The 15,664-nt window shown below is 40.5% G+C and overlaps 1 protein-coding gene across 4 annotated transcripts in view; it reads right to left on the reverse strand.

The window, feature by feature from the left end:
- LOC144035843 (plexin-A1-like) overlaps nt 1-15,664 on the reverse strand; it is a 248,625-nt gene that overhangs the window by 191,695 nt on the left and 41,266 nt on the right. For 2 of the 4 annotated variants that reach the window (XM_077545873.1, XM_077545896.1), the window contains one exon: nt 3,301-4,617. In XM_077545873.1, coding sequence (XP_077401999.1) covers nt 3,301-4,455 — 1,155 coding nt within the window. In that variant the 5' untranslated portion in view covers nt 4,456-4,617. Of the gene's footprint in view, nt 1-3,300; nt 4,618-5,672; nt 5,785-11,107; nt 11,171-15,664 lie in introns of those variants that run through there. The other 2 variants (XM_077545888.1, XM_077545881.1) reach the window with 2 other exon arrangements.

Here is a 15,664-nt window from a genome sequence, read left to right on the forward strand (position 1 = left end):
TTTCCAGTAAATGATTGCTACTTTACTTATGTGCCAAAAAAATAAAATAAAATAAAAAGGAATCGCAATGTTGTGACTGTGTGCATTGACCCTGCATCATCCTTATTTTGTCTTATTTTGCCTTTATTCTGTCATATAGAATTGTGTGGTCACTTTGTATTTTTGTGTTCTGCATCCAGTTCTGCTCTCTGTTGTTACTTTGTATTTTTGTATCTAAAGACTCTCCGCTTCTGTGGTCCAAATGTCATTCCTTACGTGACCTGCAAAGCGACATAAAGCTCATAGTTAAACATTCAGTAACATTATCTTATGTATGTGACTCAACATATTCCAAAGCTATAATCGCGTTGGTGTGCCCCACTGTAGAGGAAATCAGGGAGAGCAGTGGCTCATTTGCATGAGATAGGAGCCCCTTGAAAGACACAAGGAACTGTTCTAATTTGTGGAAAAATGGCATAATTTCAGTCATTTCTTTTCTCTTCTCTTGTAAAGTCTTTACATGCTCACGTACCTATTTTACATTCAATCCCGCATGCTGTTCTCTACACACCATCTCAACAATAATTCAGCAGTTGTACCCTCTTCCCCTTCGATATCCCTCTCTATCAACTTCCTTTCAGTCTCCATCAGTCTCTATCAATCCACTCCCCTCTTTCATTGCATCAGCTGTTCTCTGCATTGTGTTTTCAGATCACATTCGTGAGCTGGCTTACACACTAAGTCACTCTTTACCTCATCACTCAATGGAAAGTCAAGACGAGGTCAGAGCAAGTTGGTGAAAAAGCGAGTGGATGCAGACACGAGGGAGAGGGGCACAAAAGAAGCAGGACTGGCGATATGAATGATGCTTAAGTTTACAATATTCAAGATAGAGGAGGTCAAAGGATGAATTGGTGAGGTCAAAAACTGGCAAGAGTTGAATGGGACTGGTGAAATGAAAGAAATCTTCGTGCAAATAATGAGGCTGGATTGCAAGACACTAAAGAGAATAGGAGGGTAGGAAGAGCAGAGGAGGAAAGATAGGACGGGGACAGAGAGGTGGAGAGTAGTTCAGAGATTTATAGCAGGCTGTTACAGAGAATCGACTGAATAACAGGAGGTGAGACCACTTGAATAATTCATGAGGATACAGGGCACTCATAATAGTCATCTATGAGGAAAGGCGAATACAAGCCATTGCCAAATTCTGGATTGTGAGAAATATTCTTATTAGTGATTACAGTGACGTAAACATTTTTTTTTCGGAATGTCATATAGTGGGCATACAGTGACAACTGGGAAAGTTGGCAGTGGAACATTTGTCAGGATTTCAAATAATGGAGTGGTCTGTTTTACACTACTATTATGAGTGCACAAAGATGAATGTTGTTTGGGGGTCAGGATTTTGGTTAAATGCTTTTCAGTATGTGTTATCCAACAACATATAGGACATATAGAACAAGACATTTTGTGATTCACCATTTCCAAACTCAACTTCGCACAAAACTTTCTGTTGAACCTAAAAAATTAACTATTCTATTTCTGAAATCATTAAATGCCGCACAAATGCCCTGCTCCGTTTAAGGTGCCATGTTAGAGGATCGCAGACTTGACAGTGAACAGTAGCGTGATGAAAGATTCTGGTAGAGGTCTGACAGGCAACTGAAAGCTCCTTGTGGGGTTGGCCCATGAAAAAGTAGGGTGGTAAACTTCTCAAGGTAATACAGGCAGTGCCCAACTAAAGATAGATAATAAAAAGGTAGAAACAGCCATTTGCAATATGTATTTTTTTTAAATGAGAGTGCTAAAATTAGGCAATTATAAAAATAATAATAATAATAATCTTACTGGCTTCATGGCTTGCCACAAAAGCATGCAAAGTAATGCATGTTTGCTTCTATTCTGAAGCATATAGTGGGGAATGTAAGGCATCTGTTTTGTTTTTTTTGTGGTTGAACTATTACACTGAATTGTGGTTATGGTTGTTAAATTAGACCACTGGAATGGAACTGTGGTCAAATGTAACAATCAAAGCCACAAGTGTGTTTGATAGTTCAACCCAGAAGGAAAAGTACAACTTATTTTTGTTGACTTTGATTTGGCTTTCGCCCTGTTTCTGGACGAACGACGAATTACAAACAAAATAGCAATAAAGTAGTTCACATCAATCATTTTATAGAAGAAAAAAGATGGCTACTATTCTTTAAAACTTGGTGAAAGAGGAAGAGATCTAGCCATTGGCAACATTTCTGCTGCTGTAATTATTCCACACAAAACCAAAACCAAAGACAGATACAGTAAATCAACATCTATTATCATGAGCCAAGTTCAGTTTTTTTTTTATATATGAATTTGTGTTATTGTTTAATCCAAAAAGGAAGGTATTACTTTCTATTAAATATATCAAAATGGGAATGTCCAACAACGATTTCTATTCTAGTATTGCACAGTGCAACAGATTTTTTTTTTTTTACATGAAACTGAGACTGAGATTAATGTGACTGAGATTAATGTTAAAACCTTTCCACCATTAACGTGATCTACAAATTGTACAACTCAATTGGGAAATTATTTTTTTTTTAAAGGAAAGGTTGAAATGAACAACTGAGATAATGTGGTTGCACAAGTGCACACACCCACTTTGAAGTGGGGGCGTGACTGCGTTCAGAATTCAGAAAAACGGTCACGTTCAAACTCATGTTAAGTGAGAGTGAACGCAAACCTGCAACCATTTAAAATGCCTCTGATTAACCATTGACAACGTTCAGCTAACACTGATATGACTCTTATTTGCAACTGCTCATAATTTCCTCCACCTTGCTAAGGCCCTAGTTCTAGTGGAAGAAAAACAGCCCGATTCATAATGCTACCACCACAATGGTTTACTGTAGGTATGCCGTTTTTTTGTTTGTTTGTTTTTTGTTTTGTTTTGTTTAGGCACAAAGAGCTGTGTTGTGTTTGTGAAAAATGACGAAAAAGCTTATATTTTCTTTTGATTTGCATGAAAAAGTTGTAAAATGTCTTAGTCCCATTTTTTAAATCAAATAAACATGGCATTTGAACAGGGGTTGTAGACTTTAGACCACTTTACTTCCAAGCATTTAGAGAGGGCAAATTTTCTACGATTTGTCTCCCACTTAAAATGTGTGATTACATGAAAACAGTATTTCAAACACTGTGCTTAGAACTGTGACAAGCTCATTGCTGTTTTCTGAACTCGACAGAGCTGATACAGGAACTAAGAAACAGCTTGATCAAACAGACACATGTGGACACAGCTGCAAACATGATTTGCTGAATCAGTCAGGCTCACACACTTACCGAGTTGATGCAGGACAGCTCCTTGTTGAGCAACCAGGGCAGGGAGAGTATCCCCACTCCACTGTAGCACGACTGAATCCTTATTTTAATCTTTTCCTTTATCTGTCTCATTGTGAACAGACACAAAGCCGTCTCCTTGGGTGGCTTGGCTCTGTTCTTTTGGCCCTGGGCAAATACAGCAAAAAGAACCTCCTCGTGCTCTTGAATACCAAGCGACTGAGCTAAACGGGACCCCGGTCGAGCCAAATAAGCGTCCTGGATCAAGCGGTACTCCACTCCATCCTTGGTGCAGCCGATTGGGAACTCAATGTAGGAGTAGAATTTGGGATCGTCCACGCAAAGCCGCACAATCTTTGAGGTGAAAAACTGCTCGCTCCCGGCATCGGGCGAAGTGAGTTTGGTGTCAAGCTGTAAAGTGAGATAATAGACAAACTGCTCACTGTTGAAGCCGTAAATGTAGTAGATGTCAAATGCGGGGAATTTGGAGAGCGTGTCTGATGGAATCTTCAGCTGTGAGGATACAAACTCATCCTGGTAGACAAAGCTGAACATGTCCGCATTCTCCTCGTTGGACATTAATTTGCGGCTGGACAGTGTTGGAAAGTACTCCGATTTCCCATCAATGGGAGTGCCAACAAAAAGTTTCCCACCCCCGCCAAAAGCATCTGGGGAGATCACCACCCCCGACATGGTGCTTGCCTCAGCAACACTGGATAGATAATGCTCCTTACGGTGGTGGGGTTCGCCCAGTTTGAACAAATCATCCAGACGAAGGAACTGGCAAATTCCCTGGGAAGTACTCCCACAGGCAATTAAGCGGTTGTGGGCATCATCAAGCAGCAGAAGTTTATTGATATTGGGAGTCTGCACCAAGTCATGAGGGCACGACTGGACGCCTGGCGGAGGGTAACAGCGAGGATTGTCCGTCACAGGACCAGTCACGTGGCTGCGGAGCTTGGTGAGGTTGCTCGACAGCTTGTAGATCCAGTTGACGGCGCCCAGGTAAATCTCGCCTGATTTATTATGAACCACCAAATGTGTAAGCCCCCCTTCTGGTGGGGAGAAAGACTGGAGATTGGATGAGGCCGAAGAGGAGGAGGTCATGGACAGGGGGAGGAGCAGGAGGAAAACGGGGAAGATGAGAGGTGAGGGCATGACTGTAATAGGAAAGGAGGCCTTCGAGTGTTGTCGTGCCTCTTTCAGGTATTGAATCCACTTCCAGAGGTTTTATAGATTTGGAGGTGGCCTGCTCTTCTTCTTTTTTTAGCTCTTGCTTTTACTTCATGGCCTGTTCTTCTACTTTGACTGCCTCCAGGTCTGAAAAAGACAAAATTAAAACAAGCACAACTTTTGTTAAAGAATATCACGAGATGCACTTCTCACATAATTCAAAAGATCTGAAGAACAGTTTCCACTCAAAGTAACCACACTTTTGCACCAAAACAATCCATACCATACATATAACATGCCATAGTATTCTCTTCATCTTTCTTCCATTTGAGTACAAATCAATGTATGTTTGTTATATGAGGTTATTGGTCGGACGTCACTAGAGACATTGGTAGATTGACGGAGTAGTTATGTCTCAATATGAATGATTATTCCATTCAACCATTCATTTTTCTGTGCTGGGAATGGACTCTTAACTTTTCCACATGTACACATGTAATCTTCAAAACCGCAAAATCAATATCAAAAACTATCAAATCAACTCAAACTGTATTAATGTATTGTATTAAATACACAGCATCTCCTCCTTTGTGCCCTTACAGAAAGCACTCTCATGTCCCCTATAACATCCATCAAGCACCAAAAAAGACCAATGAATCATCATCCAATCCTCACACCATTGCATCAATAAATTTAGTCTAGACAAATAACAAAGGCTAAATACATTAGCCTTGGGACGGGATGAAGTACAGACTCGTCCCAGCCAGATCAGCATATCTTTCAACTGCTGCCTGTAAAGAGCTCCCTCCAACAGAGCAACCTGCTTCAAGATCAGCTTTTCCCACACTGCAATAGGACAATAAACTTGGGAAGCTTTCAGTTTATTTTTCCTGAAATCTGCATTTTTACAGGGTGTTTAACTGTTTGCACTGTTGATAAATTGTGCATTGTGTGTTTGGGTGTGTGTATAAAAAATGAACTAATGTGTGCAGAGGCATACGGATAAGGAATTGCACCAGTTCTGCAAAAACAATCTCTAAATCGGAAATGGGAAGAAAAAAACAACTTTTTCTCTCGGTTATGCCAGGGTGGTGAAAATAAACGAAATAAAGTAATCTCTGACTATGTTAAATTCAGTGCTAACATTATCAGGTTACTATGATGTCAAACTATTTAAGTAATGCTACTAAATCAGGTTTTACCATTCCGAGCTGTACCATGGTGAGCTGAATTGGTTCATGGAGCTTGATGGAAATGTGGCTGAAAATAATTTCAAACCTGCTAAGTTAATTTCATAAAGTGCACAAGGCAAACGCTTCTCAAGTCTGACATCTCTTTCCTCACTCGCTGCTTCTTATTCTCTAATTCAACACATTCCTCTCTCTCTCTCTTCCCTTCAGACACTTCACTCTGTCAATAGTTTCTTTCATCCCGAGCCCAGTCATGATTACACTGGTCCAGATCGCCACGCTGTTGCCAACCCTATCAGGACAATACAAACCCTGTTTAGTGTCCCTGACAAAATGTGAGCAGACTACACATACTTACAGTATGTGGTCGGGAGCATCTTTTCACAATCACGCACTGATCCCACTGACTTAACGCTCCTCTGACACGAACCAACTCAATCATATGCACATGGGACATTACGACACAGCCCACACAAGCGCGCGCGCACACACACACACACTCACTCATTGGTGATAAATGCCCACACTTCCCTGCACATTCACAAAAACAAAAAACAAGGGAATAGCTAGTTTGGAAAATTATTCAAAAGGACAGCTATTTTCATCATCTTGCACTTGACAAATTCTATAAATAAGTGAAAAAGGAGCACATGTGCAGCAGAGGCTGATTTGAGGTATCGCTTGACAAAACTGGGACAAGAAGATGAGAGAAAAGTGAAATGTCTATGAAGTGGAACAAAACAAGATTTTAATTTAAAAGTTGTTCTTTAATGATTAAATTAGACCAAATGGAAAAGTTTACAGAGTTTACAGATGTAGCTTCTTGAAGACTCCAGCAGAGAAAATGGGACAAGATATCTAGATAGCTACAGGACAACAATTGCATGTATTCATCTATCTAGTATTTTTTTTTAAAGCAACATACCAAATGTAACTAATATAAAGAATTAATTTGCTTTTAACATTAATAGAGTTTAAAACAGTCAAGCATTACACGTTAAAATGAGTTGAGTGGTATACTGGCTTGTAATTCAGAACAATAGAATAACGGCGCTAGCCATGGTGACCTCTGATCACCTATTTTATAAAAGAGACTAGTTGACCCCTTCGTGTTGTATTGGCTCTATTAGTACGAATGTTACTATTCTAACAACAATGTGTTTTTCAAAGAAATTTTCACGGGGGTTGTGAGTCTGACTCCAAAATGGAGGGAGAAAAAAAAATGCTTCTTTATTTTTTATTGCCGCTCAAGTTACACAATGAGTCCTTAAAATCATTACCAATCCAATTTTGAGTGATGTATCTGATTTTAAACTTTGAAATATTCGTTCTGTGCATTTGAGGACATGCTGCAGCTCACCTGACACATGAAATAAAGCTGTGGAACACTTGAAGTCTGTTAAATGTTGATTAATCGCTGCCGACGAGTCTCTGACCTTAGCCAAACACTTAGACTAATTTGCATAAAGCACTCCTTGAGCATGAAGCTCACATCTCTTGCAACAATTACTATGAACATGCGGGTGCGCATCCTGCCTCCATCTAATCTGATTTACTATACAAGCACACACAAACAGTATATGTATAAATAAAGTCCAATGATAGACATTGATCATCACAAACAACGCAACTTTAACAGCATTTCAAGTAAAAACCTTTCCACTTGCACTGTAAAAGCATGGGAACAAGAGTTGGAACTGAAGTATGTGGTTGAATGGCTATGGATTGGTATTTTTTCACTTAAATGTGGGATTCCTAAACGGATTGAACTATATTTGCCTTTTAGCAACTGCTCTGCTTTGGGTCATTCTGAATGTGAATCACGTGAAGGTACCCTTAAGCTTGAAACGCATGATCAACAGCATGAGAAATACTTGACCGAACTGGGACTCAATGCTTGTGTGATGCTTCTGTTTTCAAACTGCCTTTGTTCATTTTATGCATCATGGGGTACTTGCGCAAGCTTCTCACTTTAATGCAGTAAAAAAAAAAAAGGCATATTCATTCAATATGAGTCTGATCTCTTCTATTTTACACCACGCACGTTGCACCAGATGGTATCAAAGTTAAAGTCCCAGCACAGGTCATATGAGGATAACAAAGAGGATGCAAGAGCAGGCACAGGAAGCGGACAGACACTTGAACGTGAGGAGATTTTTATTTGGGAACCATTTTTGAAAAGGCTGCTAATACGGCTGGATGGAGTCGACTCACAGCCTCCACTTCTGGCTCTCTGGATGAGAGGGGGAATGGATGGAGAATTTGTTGAATAGATCCACAGTCACACAAGCTGCCAGCAAAAACAAGTAACATCATTTGAACATTTGTCCAACATGATTAAATATACTACTGATCCATCCATCCATTTCCTGTGCCGTTTCTACTGTTCAGAGTCACGTGGGATCTGAAGCCTTACCTAGCTGACTGTGGGGCGACTACACATTAGACTGGTTGCCAGTCAATCACAAGGAACACAGAGACAGACAACCATTAACACTCACATTCACACCATCAGTGAGTGGGAACTGAATGATGCTGCCAGAATGGAAGTCAGATGACTGAACCACTACATCGCCAGTGACCAGATACTGATCTCTCAAGATGCTATTTTTATGCCATAGTAAAGTCAAAAACATGCTTTACAAACTGAACCGATGTAAAACAATACAACACACTCAGTTATGAAGTCACACAACATAATGTAGGGCCTCAGCTCATCATGTACACTTTACCGTGATATTTTATGTTGTTTGTTTATGCTCGATACATAAAGATCTTTTGTTGAACAAGTCTGTTCTCATGAGAATGTAAGCATTGAGCAAAATAATGCACTTGTCAGTAGCCATCCATTTTCTTGGCTGTTCATGCCATTCAGAGTCATAAAGGAAGCTGGATCTAGTACCAGCTCACTTAAGTCGAAACGCGCACTAAACTCTGGACTTGTTGGCAGTCAGTCACAAGAGCATTGGGGTCCTGACCAGGATTCAACCTTGTACCAGCTACTGTACATTCAATGTAAAAGTTGACAGCTGACATCAAAATCAGCTGTGTAACTGATTACACAAATGATAGCCATGTCGGGCAGAATTCTTGCATCTTCAAAACCGCTACTTTACAGATTCAATAAATTGAGTTAATGTTGGTAATCCAATGTCATCAAATTGAACATCCAGCGCAAGTCTAGCACTAAGTCTAACTGTGCTTTTGGTATTTACGTACAAGTGTGCAGTTAGAAATCTGTATTTGCACCGTTGTGGGAGTGAACATAGCCGACTTGCTTCCTGGCCAATAGAAGCGTCTTCTCTCTTCCTATTTAAATCCAGCAAAGGAAAGGTGCATAGTCTATAAAGCGGAAGCATAAGTGCTCGCTTAATTCCATGCAGGACATTGACGCGTGTACAGTGTGTTTGGAAGGAAGAGCAAGAAGAGCTCCACTTGAGGATAATCGATGGCCACTGTATGGTTGGCATTTGGAGATTGCCTTCCCTAATTGTGTATCCTGTAGCTGTGCATGGCCAGGCGTGTTACTTTTATAAATATATTAAAAATAATTATTATTTCAATGAATGGATTTCAACAATGATTCAGAGGGTTTGACGAATGTTGTCATATTTATGAATGAAATTTGATGGTATCCACCACACAATGTCTGCCTGGACCTCGACCAAATCCACTTAAACTACATTACACCACCTGTGCCACAATTTAGACCTGCTTTTAGCTGGTTTAACTATTAGTGTACGTTCATTTACAAAATTGTTAGATATGGCGGGACTGTATGAAAATCCAGATGGGTCAATTGCATCCAAGCGCATGTGTACTGTCTATGGAAACAGGGTCCTACGTGTGTGGCTATATGGACCACAAAAGATTGCTTTAAGCAGTAAGCATAGTGGATAAAGGCAGCAAATAAATCTAAATTGTCTTCATCAGACATAATGTTATTTATCTACTTTGCAATTTTCCTTTCTTTGTTCCAGCAGCAATGATTACGGCTGTTTGGTGATCTTCCTAAATGAAAAAATCTCTGAGACTGATGAAATTATGTTGTCTCAAAACTGATGAAATTATGTTGTCTCATAATTTCATCATTTAGGAAGAAATCTTAATAGACTGCAATGGCACCTCGGGGGAATGCAGAGCTTTTTCTTGTACAAAAAAAAATTATCATCATCATTTGGATCAGTGCAGGGATTCAACAGCTAGACTTGTCCTAAAAGTAAATCATTCATCCTTGTGTCATACCAAAGATGTGCATCCAATTTCATCAATATACAGCATGTTCACAATGTATTAATAGACCACCATGACCACACAAAGCATCAGGACTACGATCCAATTGAGGTCATCAAATTTGTCCTGAGGTTTTAGTGAAGCTACACAGCAATTTTGCCTCAACCCCCCCCCCCCCAAGAAAAAAACGCCTCCATTGTCCGTCTGATGCAATATATGGAATGTGCTGTGGTCTGTCTGATTTAACGTGGGCTGCTGTACCATGCTGCTGCAACACAGTGGTGAGTTTACGGTCACATTCCAGCAAGTGACACACTGACCCTATGGACAGCTGCAGGAGCAAATGCACCAGTGGTTTAACATCATGACCCACAAACACAAAGATTTAAACTTGTTAAACTTACTGTAAACACACCCACACGTTTGTTGTGTCACATAGTGTGTTTGCAATAAGAAAGAAAGTGATGACAGAGCTGGTTCAAGAAGAGCGGGGCTGTCAAACTTCTTTTCATCATGGTCAAATCGTAGTTATGGTGGCCCTCAGGGGGACAGTTATAAGAGTAAAAATGTGTCAAATTAGCCATAAGCAGTTCTGCATTGTGTTTGTTTATGTACTAGGAGTGTGGCTAAAGCATGCAAAATTTACACTTTTTGTTCCATAGTCATGGGTCTGCCAAAGACAAAACAAAACAAAACGTTTAAATTTGAAAAATCCTTATATGTGTACTGGGCCTATTGTAACTATTTTTCCGCAGGTTGGGAAGAATATGTAGCCTGGCAAGCCACTTTCTTTTCCAAGAAAGTGGGTCTGGACAGGCGTCCATAGAAAGCGATTCGGAACCGGCCGAAAGCAGGACGGCCAATCAAATTTGTCTATTTGTGTGACGTCTTCGCTAACGCTGTTCGAATGTCAAAACAGAGTGACCAATGACATTATAAATCTTCAGGTTGTTCCCGCAACAACGACATAAGTCATTCACTACTGTCTCTTCGGCAAGTAGCCATGTTGGATTTTTACTCCGTCTCCAAAAAAAAAAGGAAATACTTCAACGAGTCGCTCTTCTGACGCCACATCCGCTCTTCGGTCATTGGTTCATTCCACTGTCTGTTAGCTCAGATTTGCCCCGCCTCAGAAATGCGACTGATAGGACAGTTGACCAGACTCAGTCCATGTTTTTTCCTGTGTACAAAATTCAGGCAGCAACGTATTTTACCTGCAGTTGCAGTGTTGTGCCATCATGGAGGCGCTATATCAACAGCATTTCATCGGAAAAACCTGGAGCAACAACCAAAAAAAAAAAAAGATTTTTTTTTTTATTTTTTATTTAATGTACCGAAGAAGAAACAGATCATGGAGCAACTGTTGCACACGCCCATTTCCTGGTGAGGTTGCCAATGTCATTAAAACACAATACTGTATATACAATAAAAATTAACTCTTTGACTGCCAGACGTTTTCAGAAATGGGATGTCGCCATTGCCAGACGATTTAAGCATTTTGACTGATCTTTCAAGGTCCACAGAAAATGTTGTGTTTGGACTATGGAAACACAAACACAAACTTTTTTTTTTTGACGAAAGATGAGAGTTCAATCTTTCATCAGAAAAAAAAAGTTTGTTTCTACCTTATTCCGTTCTTTAGTAATCAACAATAGAAAATGGCTAGTTTCACCGAAATGCTCTGTTTTGAAACAAAAAGCGGAGAAAAAGAGCTTTTTGTGAAACGATGTTATTTCATGCACTCTAGTGAATTGTACACTTATTTTTGTCCATGAATGATGCCACAAACACCTAAATAGTGCTTTAATTCTGTAATACACCACCACCAACAATGAAAAAGTGTTTTTAGATTGCAAAATACGTTTATTTCCTTTCAACAGTGTAACAATTTGACAAAACAATTTCGCAAACTATTTACAAATGTGTACAACTGTGGTACTATTTACAATTATGTGGATGTTTCAAATACAGTTTTTCTTTTTGTAACACTGCCCTGCGTGCAAGGAGACGGAGCAGGATTTGCACAACAGATATGTTTCACTTCGATTGTCCGTTTCGCGTGCAGACGTTACACTTTCTTGACGGCCTTTTTTTCCGGGGAATAGCAAGTAGCAGACTGTACCCACTCCTCCGATGAATATGCATTGGACTCGGGGCACTCTTCGTCTTCCGATTGAACCTCCGCCTGAGCGTGCTCGCTTGTGCTCCGCGTTTTCCGGTGTCAGCATCGCTAGCCCGTGAACCTTTATAACGTCGTCATAGCTGCCGCGTCAACGCTTCCAACTTCGCCGTCAACCTCGGAGTCACCATCATCATCATCGATGATGATCATCGTCGTCATCAATGTGCTCTTTAGCGTTGAAAATTCCCAACTGTGAGCTGCTTGCAACATTGTCCGCTTCCTCCTCCATCTAGCTCCGCCTAACGTATTCTACTGCCGCGTCAATGCTTCCAACCACGGAGTCACCATCATCATCATCATCAATGATGATCATCGTCGTCATCAATGTGCTCTTTATCGTTGGTTAATGCTTTTCGTCTTTGAAAAAAACGGCTCTAGCGTGAGCTGCTTGCAACCGCCATTATGGCTTCTTCAGCCATTGTCCCCTCAACACTCTAGCCCCGCCTCACGTCTTCTGCTGACGCCCACCCGATCTTGTCAAAAGAGAGTCATCGCTGCCCTCTAGGGGCCAAAAATAGTCATTAGGCTCACTAGACCTGCTTGAAACTTTCAGCACAGCTCCGCAAGGCTTCCCTGCACCCGTTTAAAAAAAAAATGGGTGGACGTCATTTAACGTCTTTGGCAGTAAAAGAGTTAATGGCAACTTTGTATTCATATAATTTCTCAATTCGAGTCCCTGATCGTGAAATGGCTGCAGGAGAGCGGCCGATAATGGTATAGGTCACCGCCGCAAGTACCGATACCTTAAAATAAGACATTGGCACCGATATCGATACCTGGTATCGGTAGTGGCCCATCATAGTCAGGGTGATACCACCTCTGCCTCGAGTGAGTCTGAATTTTCAGGCTAAAGAATATGGGCCTTTGAGTACTGTTATAAACCAGTATACGGATTTGTTCCAACAGCGTGTGTGTGAATATTTGTTATTTGAAGGAATATCACTCCCGGAGGCCAATGCCAATTTCCTCTTAGCATGTCAATAGGATTTTACATTGACTTTAGCATTAGCACTGGCAAAAAAAAATTTAAACAACGTATGTTTTGCAATTAAATATACAGTGTGTGTGTTTTTTATGCATTTAGTTTTTCTGTAAATTCCAACAGGGCTATTATCAAGCAGTTTAAGTACACTCTTGGAGGGCACAATCACATGTCATGTCACAAACTTGCTGCGCAAGTAACATGTTGCATTAATTTCACAACGTTGGGTACTTGCACGGGTACCCCGCCGTTGGGCACACTAATCGTTTGTAAGATCGAGAGAAGCCTAAAATCAAAATCACAATTAAATTTCAATTAATTGCCCAGCCCTAGTTTTGACACTTGCACTTTAGAGGCTTTATATACTGTTGTTAGACGACATGCCTGCACTGACTAAGTAGTCATAACCCTCCCAGACCCATAAAAATGTTCACTTACACCCACGACGACAGGTGCACTTCATCGTTAATTCACAGAGAGCTGTGTAGTTGAGCCCTAATCATTTGTAATCTGACCGAGTCTCCTCAACAATATGCTCATTCCGTCTCCAAGACCTCCACCAGCACAGGGATTTAAGGATTTAACAGATACAGTTGAATCCTGATAGATATAGTATGCTTATGTTCACACGTCGGGAAAGCTGGCTCACACGGACTACAATTACCAGTATATGTGCAAGAGCTGTTTACAAGTGCGGTAGACCTTTAGCGTTTTTTAGGGAATTTTTTGGTATTTTGTCATCTTTAAACATACTATCGTCAGTTTAAGGACACTTCTAAGCTATATACTCTGTACGTCAGGGGTCACAAGGCTTTCTTTGTCAGGTTCTTTGGAACTTTATATGATTTCCCGCTCACTTTACCAAAAATTGTGGCCAGGAAATGAATCATTCTGGAATAAACTGCAAAAGCAGGGCTAGAACAACAAATCTAATGACTGCATCAGACTTTAAATTCATGAGTTATGAGTGGTATTGAGTGGCTGACAGTGTTAGTTGCGTCCTAAATCTAAATGTCAATAGCAACTTTTGTCCACGGTAGTGATTCTGCTCTTTTGTTGTAACAATGATTTATATCCACCAACTGGTACTTGAGAGTACTTCCCATCTACTTGTTCTTATAAAAATGTGTTTTTCTAAAAAAACAACAAATGGGCTTGATATTTGGGCTTGCACTCTTCTTTCAAGTAGACTTAAAATCCTGAAGTCTTACTACTGTCCATGCGCATTAACACATGTAAAACTGAGACTACCATATATTTAATTATGTGCTGACAAATCATAACAACAGGAATAGCTCCCACGAGGAGTGTGGAAAAGAGTTAGTGTGCGTCTGTGTGTGCATAACCATACTCATGAGAGTCTGTGTGCGTGTACGCGTGTGTGCATGTGATGGAGTCTCCAAAGCAGGGACCCTGAAGCTAAAGCCATTTAGTGAGGCTTTAAGTGCCTGAATAGGCCAAAACCACACTTCTTTATCAGGGAATTTGGCGTAGATAATCGAAGCTGGCTCCCAACTACGGAACAGCAATTTTGCAGTTTAAGAAAATGAGAGAGAGTGAACAATGAAGGATGGAGCAGGGGGGAGATGGCAATGAGGGTTTGGAGGGGTGATCAAGTGGGGTGGAAAAGAAATGGCACTGTCTATTACTCCAAGTCGGCATTAAGAAAACCTCTGCTTTGGGATTGTATGTTTGTAAATGTGAGAAAAAGAGAGAGAGCACCCAATGACAAAAGTGCAGAATAAAATGGTGTGAAAATCAAGTGCCTCCTATGTGCAGGTTTTAGAGATGTAGCCCATCCATCTTTATAGTGGAGTTGCATTAGAAGCCTGTTTTATTGTGGCGGCAGCGCTGGCTGTAAAGTGAGCTGTCAGTACAAATGTTCAGCCACCATTAGGAGGGCGAAGACGTAAACACACTAATTTGACAACGGCTGGTCTGCGAGACATTGGAGCCGAGCCGCTTTTAACGACCAATATCTTTCTCATTTTACGACATCAGATTAAATCACGTGAGCGGGATGAAGACAAGCTATATTGTGATATAAATAGCAATAAAAATCTTGCAGATATAAAATGGATGATGTACTGATATGTACAAGAAGAAACAAGTAGCAAACCTATTTAGTGATCACCTCTGCTGGAGACTTATTGGTGCTTCTGTAATAAAGCTATTAACGGGAAAAATAATGAAAAAGACATACTTGACCCTATTTTGACCTCAAACGTCTTGAAAAACAGTTCCTTTTTAGAAAGAACCCAAACTTGCCAAAAGTTAAATAACACAGCCAGGTAACGTGTATTAGTTTGAATGTATTTAGTTTTTGTTTAAAAGAAGAAAGATGCATACTAGGGATGCACGATAATATTCGTGGCCGATAAGTATCATCAATTATTGACCAAATTGACGTCATGCAGATAAACCAGATGATAAAGAAATCCGCCAATAATAATAGACTTGCCACGTTGGTTCATCTGTTGTGGTTGTGGCTCAAGTTGTGCCCAACTCCTCAACCCCTCCCCTCTCCTATGGTAGTGTCGCATATTTGTGACATCATAATGCCCGCGACCTCGTGTTCACAGAAGGTGCATCATGGCGACATGGCAG

This window comes from Vanacampus margaritifer, chromosome 1 (genome assembly GCF_051991255.1).
Source record: "Vanacampus margaritifer isolate UIUO_Vmar chromosome 1, RoL_Vmar_1.0, whole genome shotgun sequence".
NCBI classification, from domain to species: Eukaryota; Metazoa; Chordata; class Actinopteri; order Syngnathiformes; family Syngnathidae; genus Vanacampus; species Vanacampus margaritifer.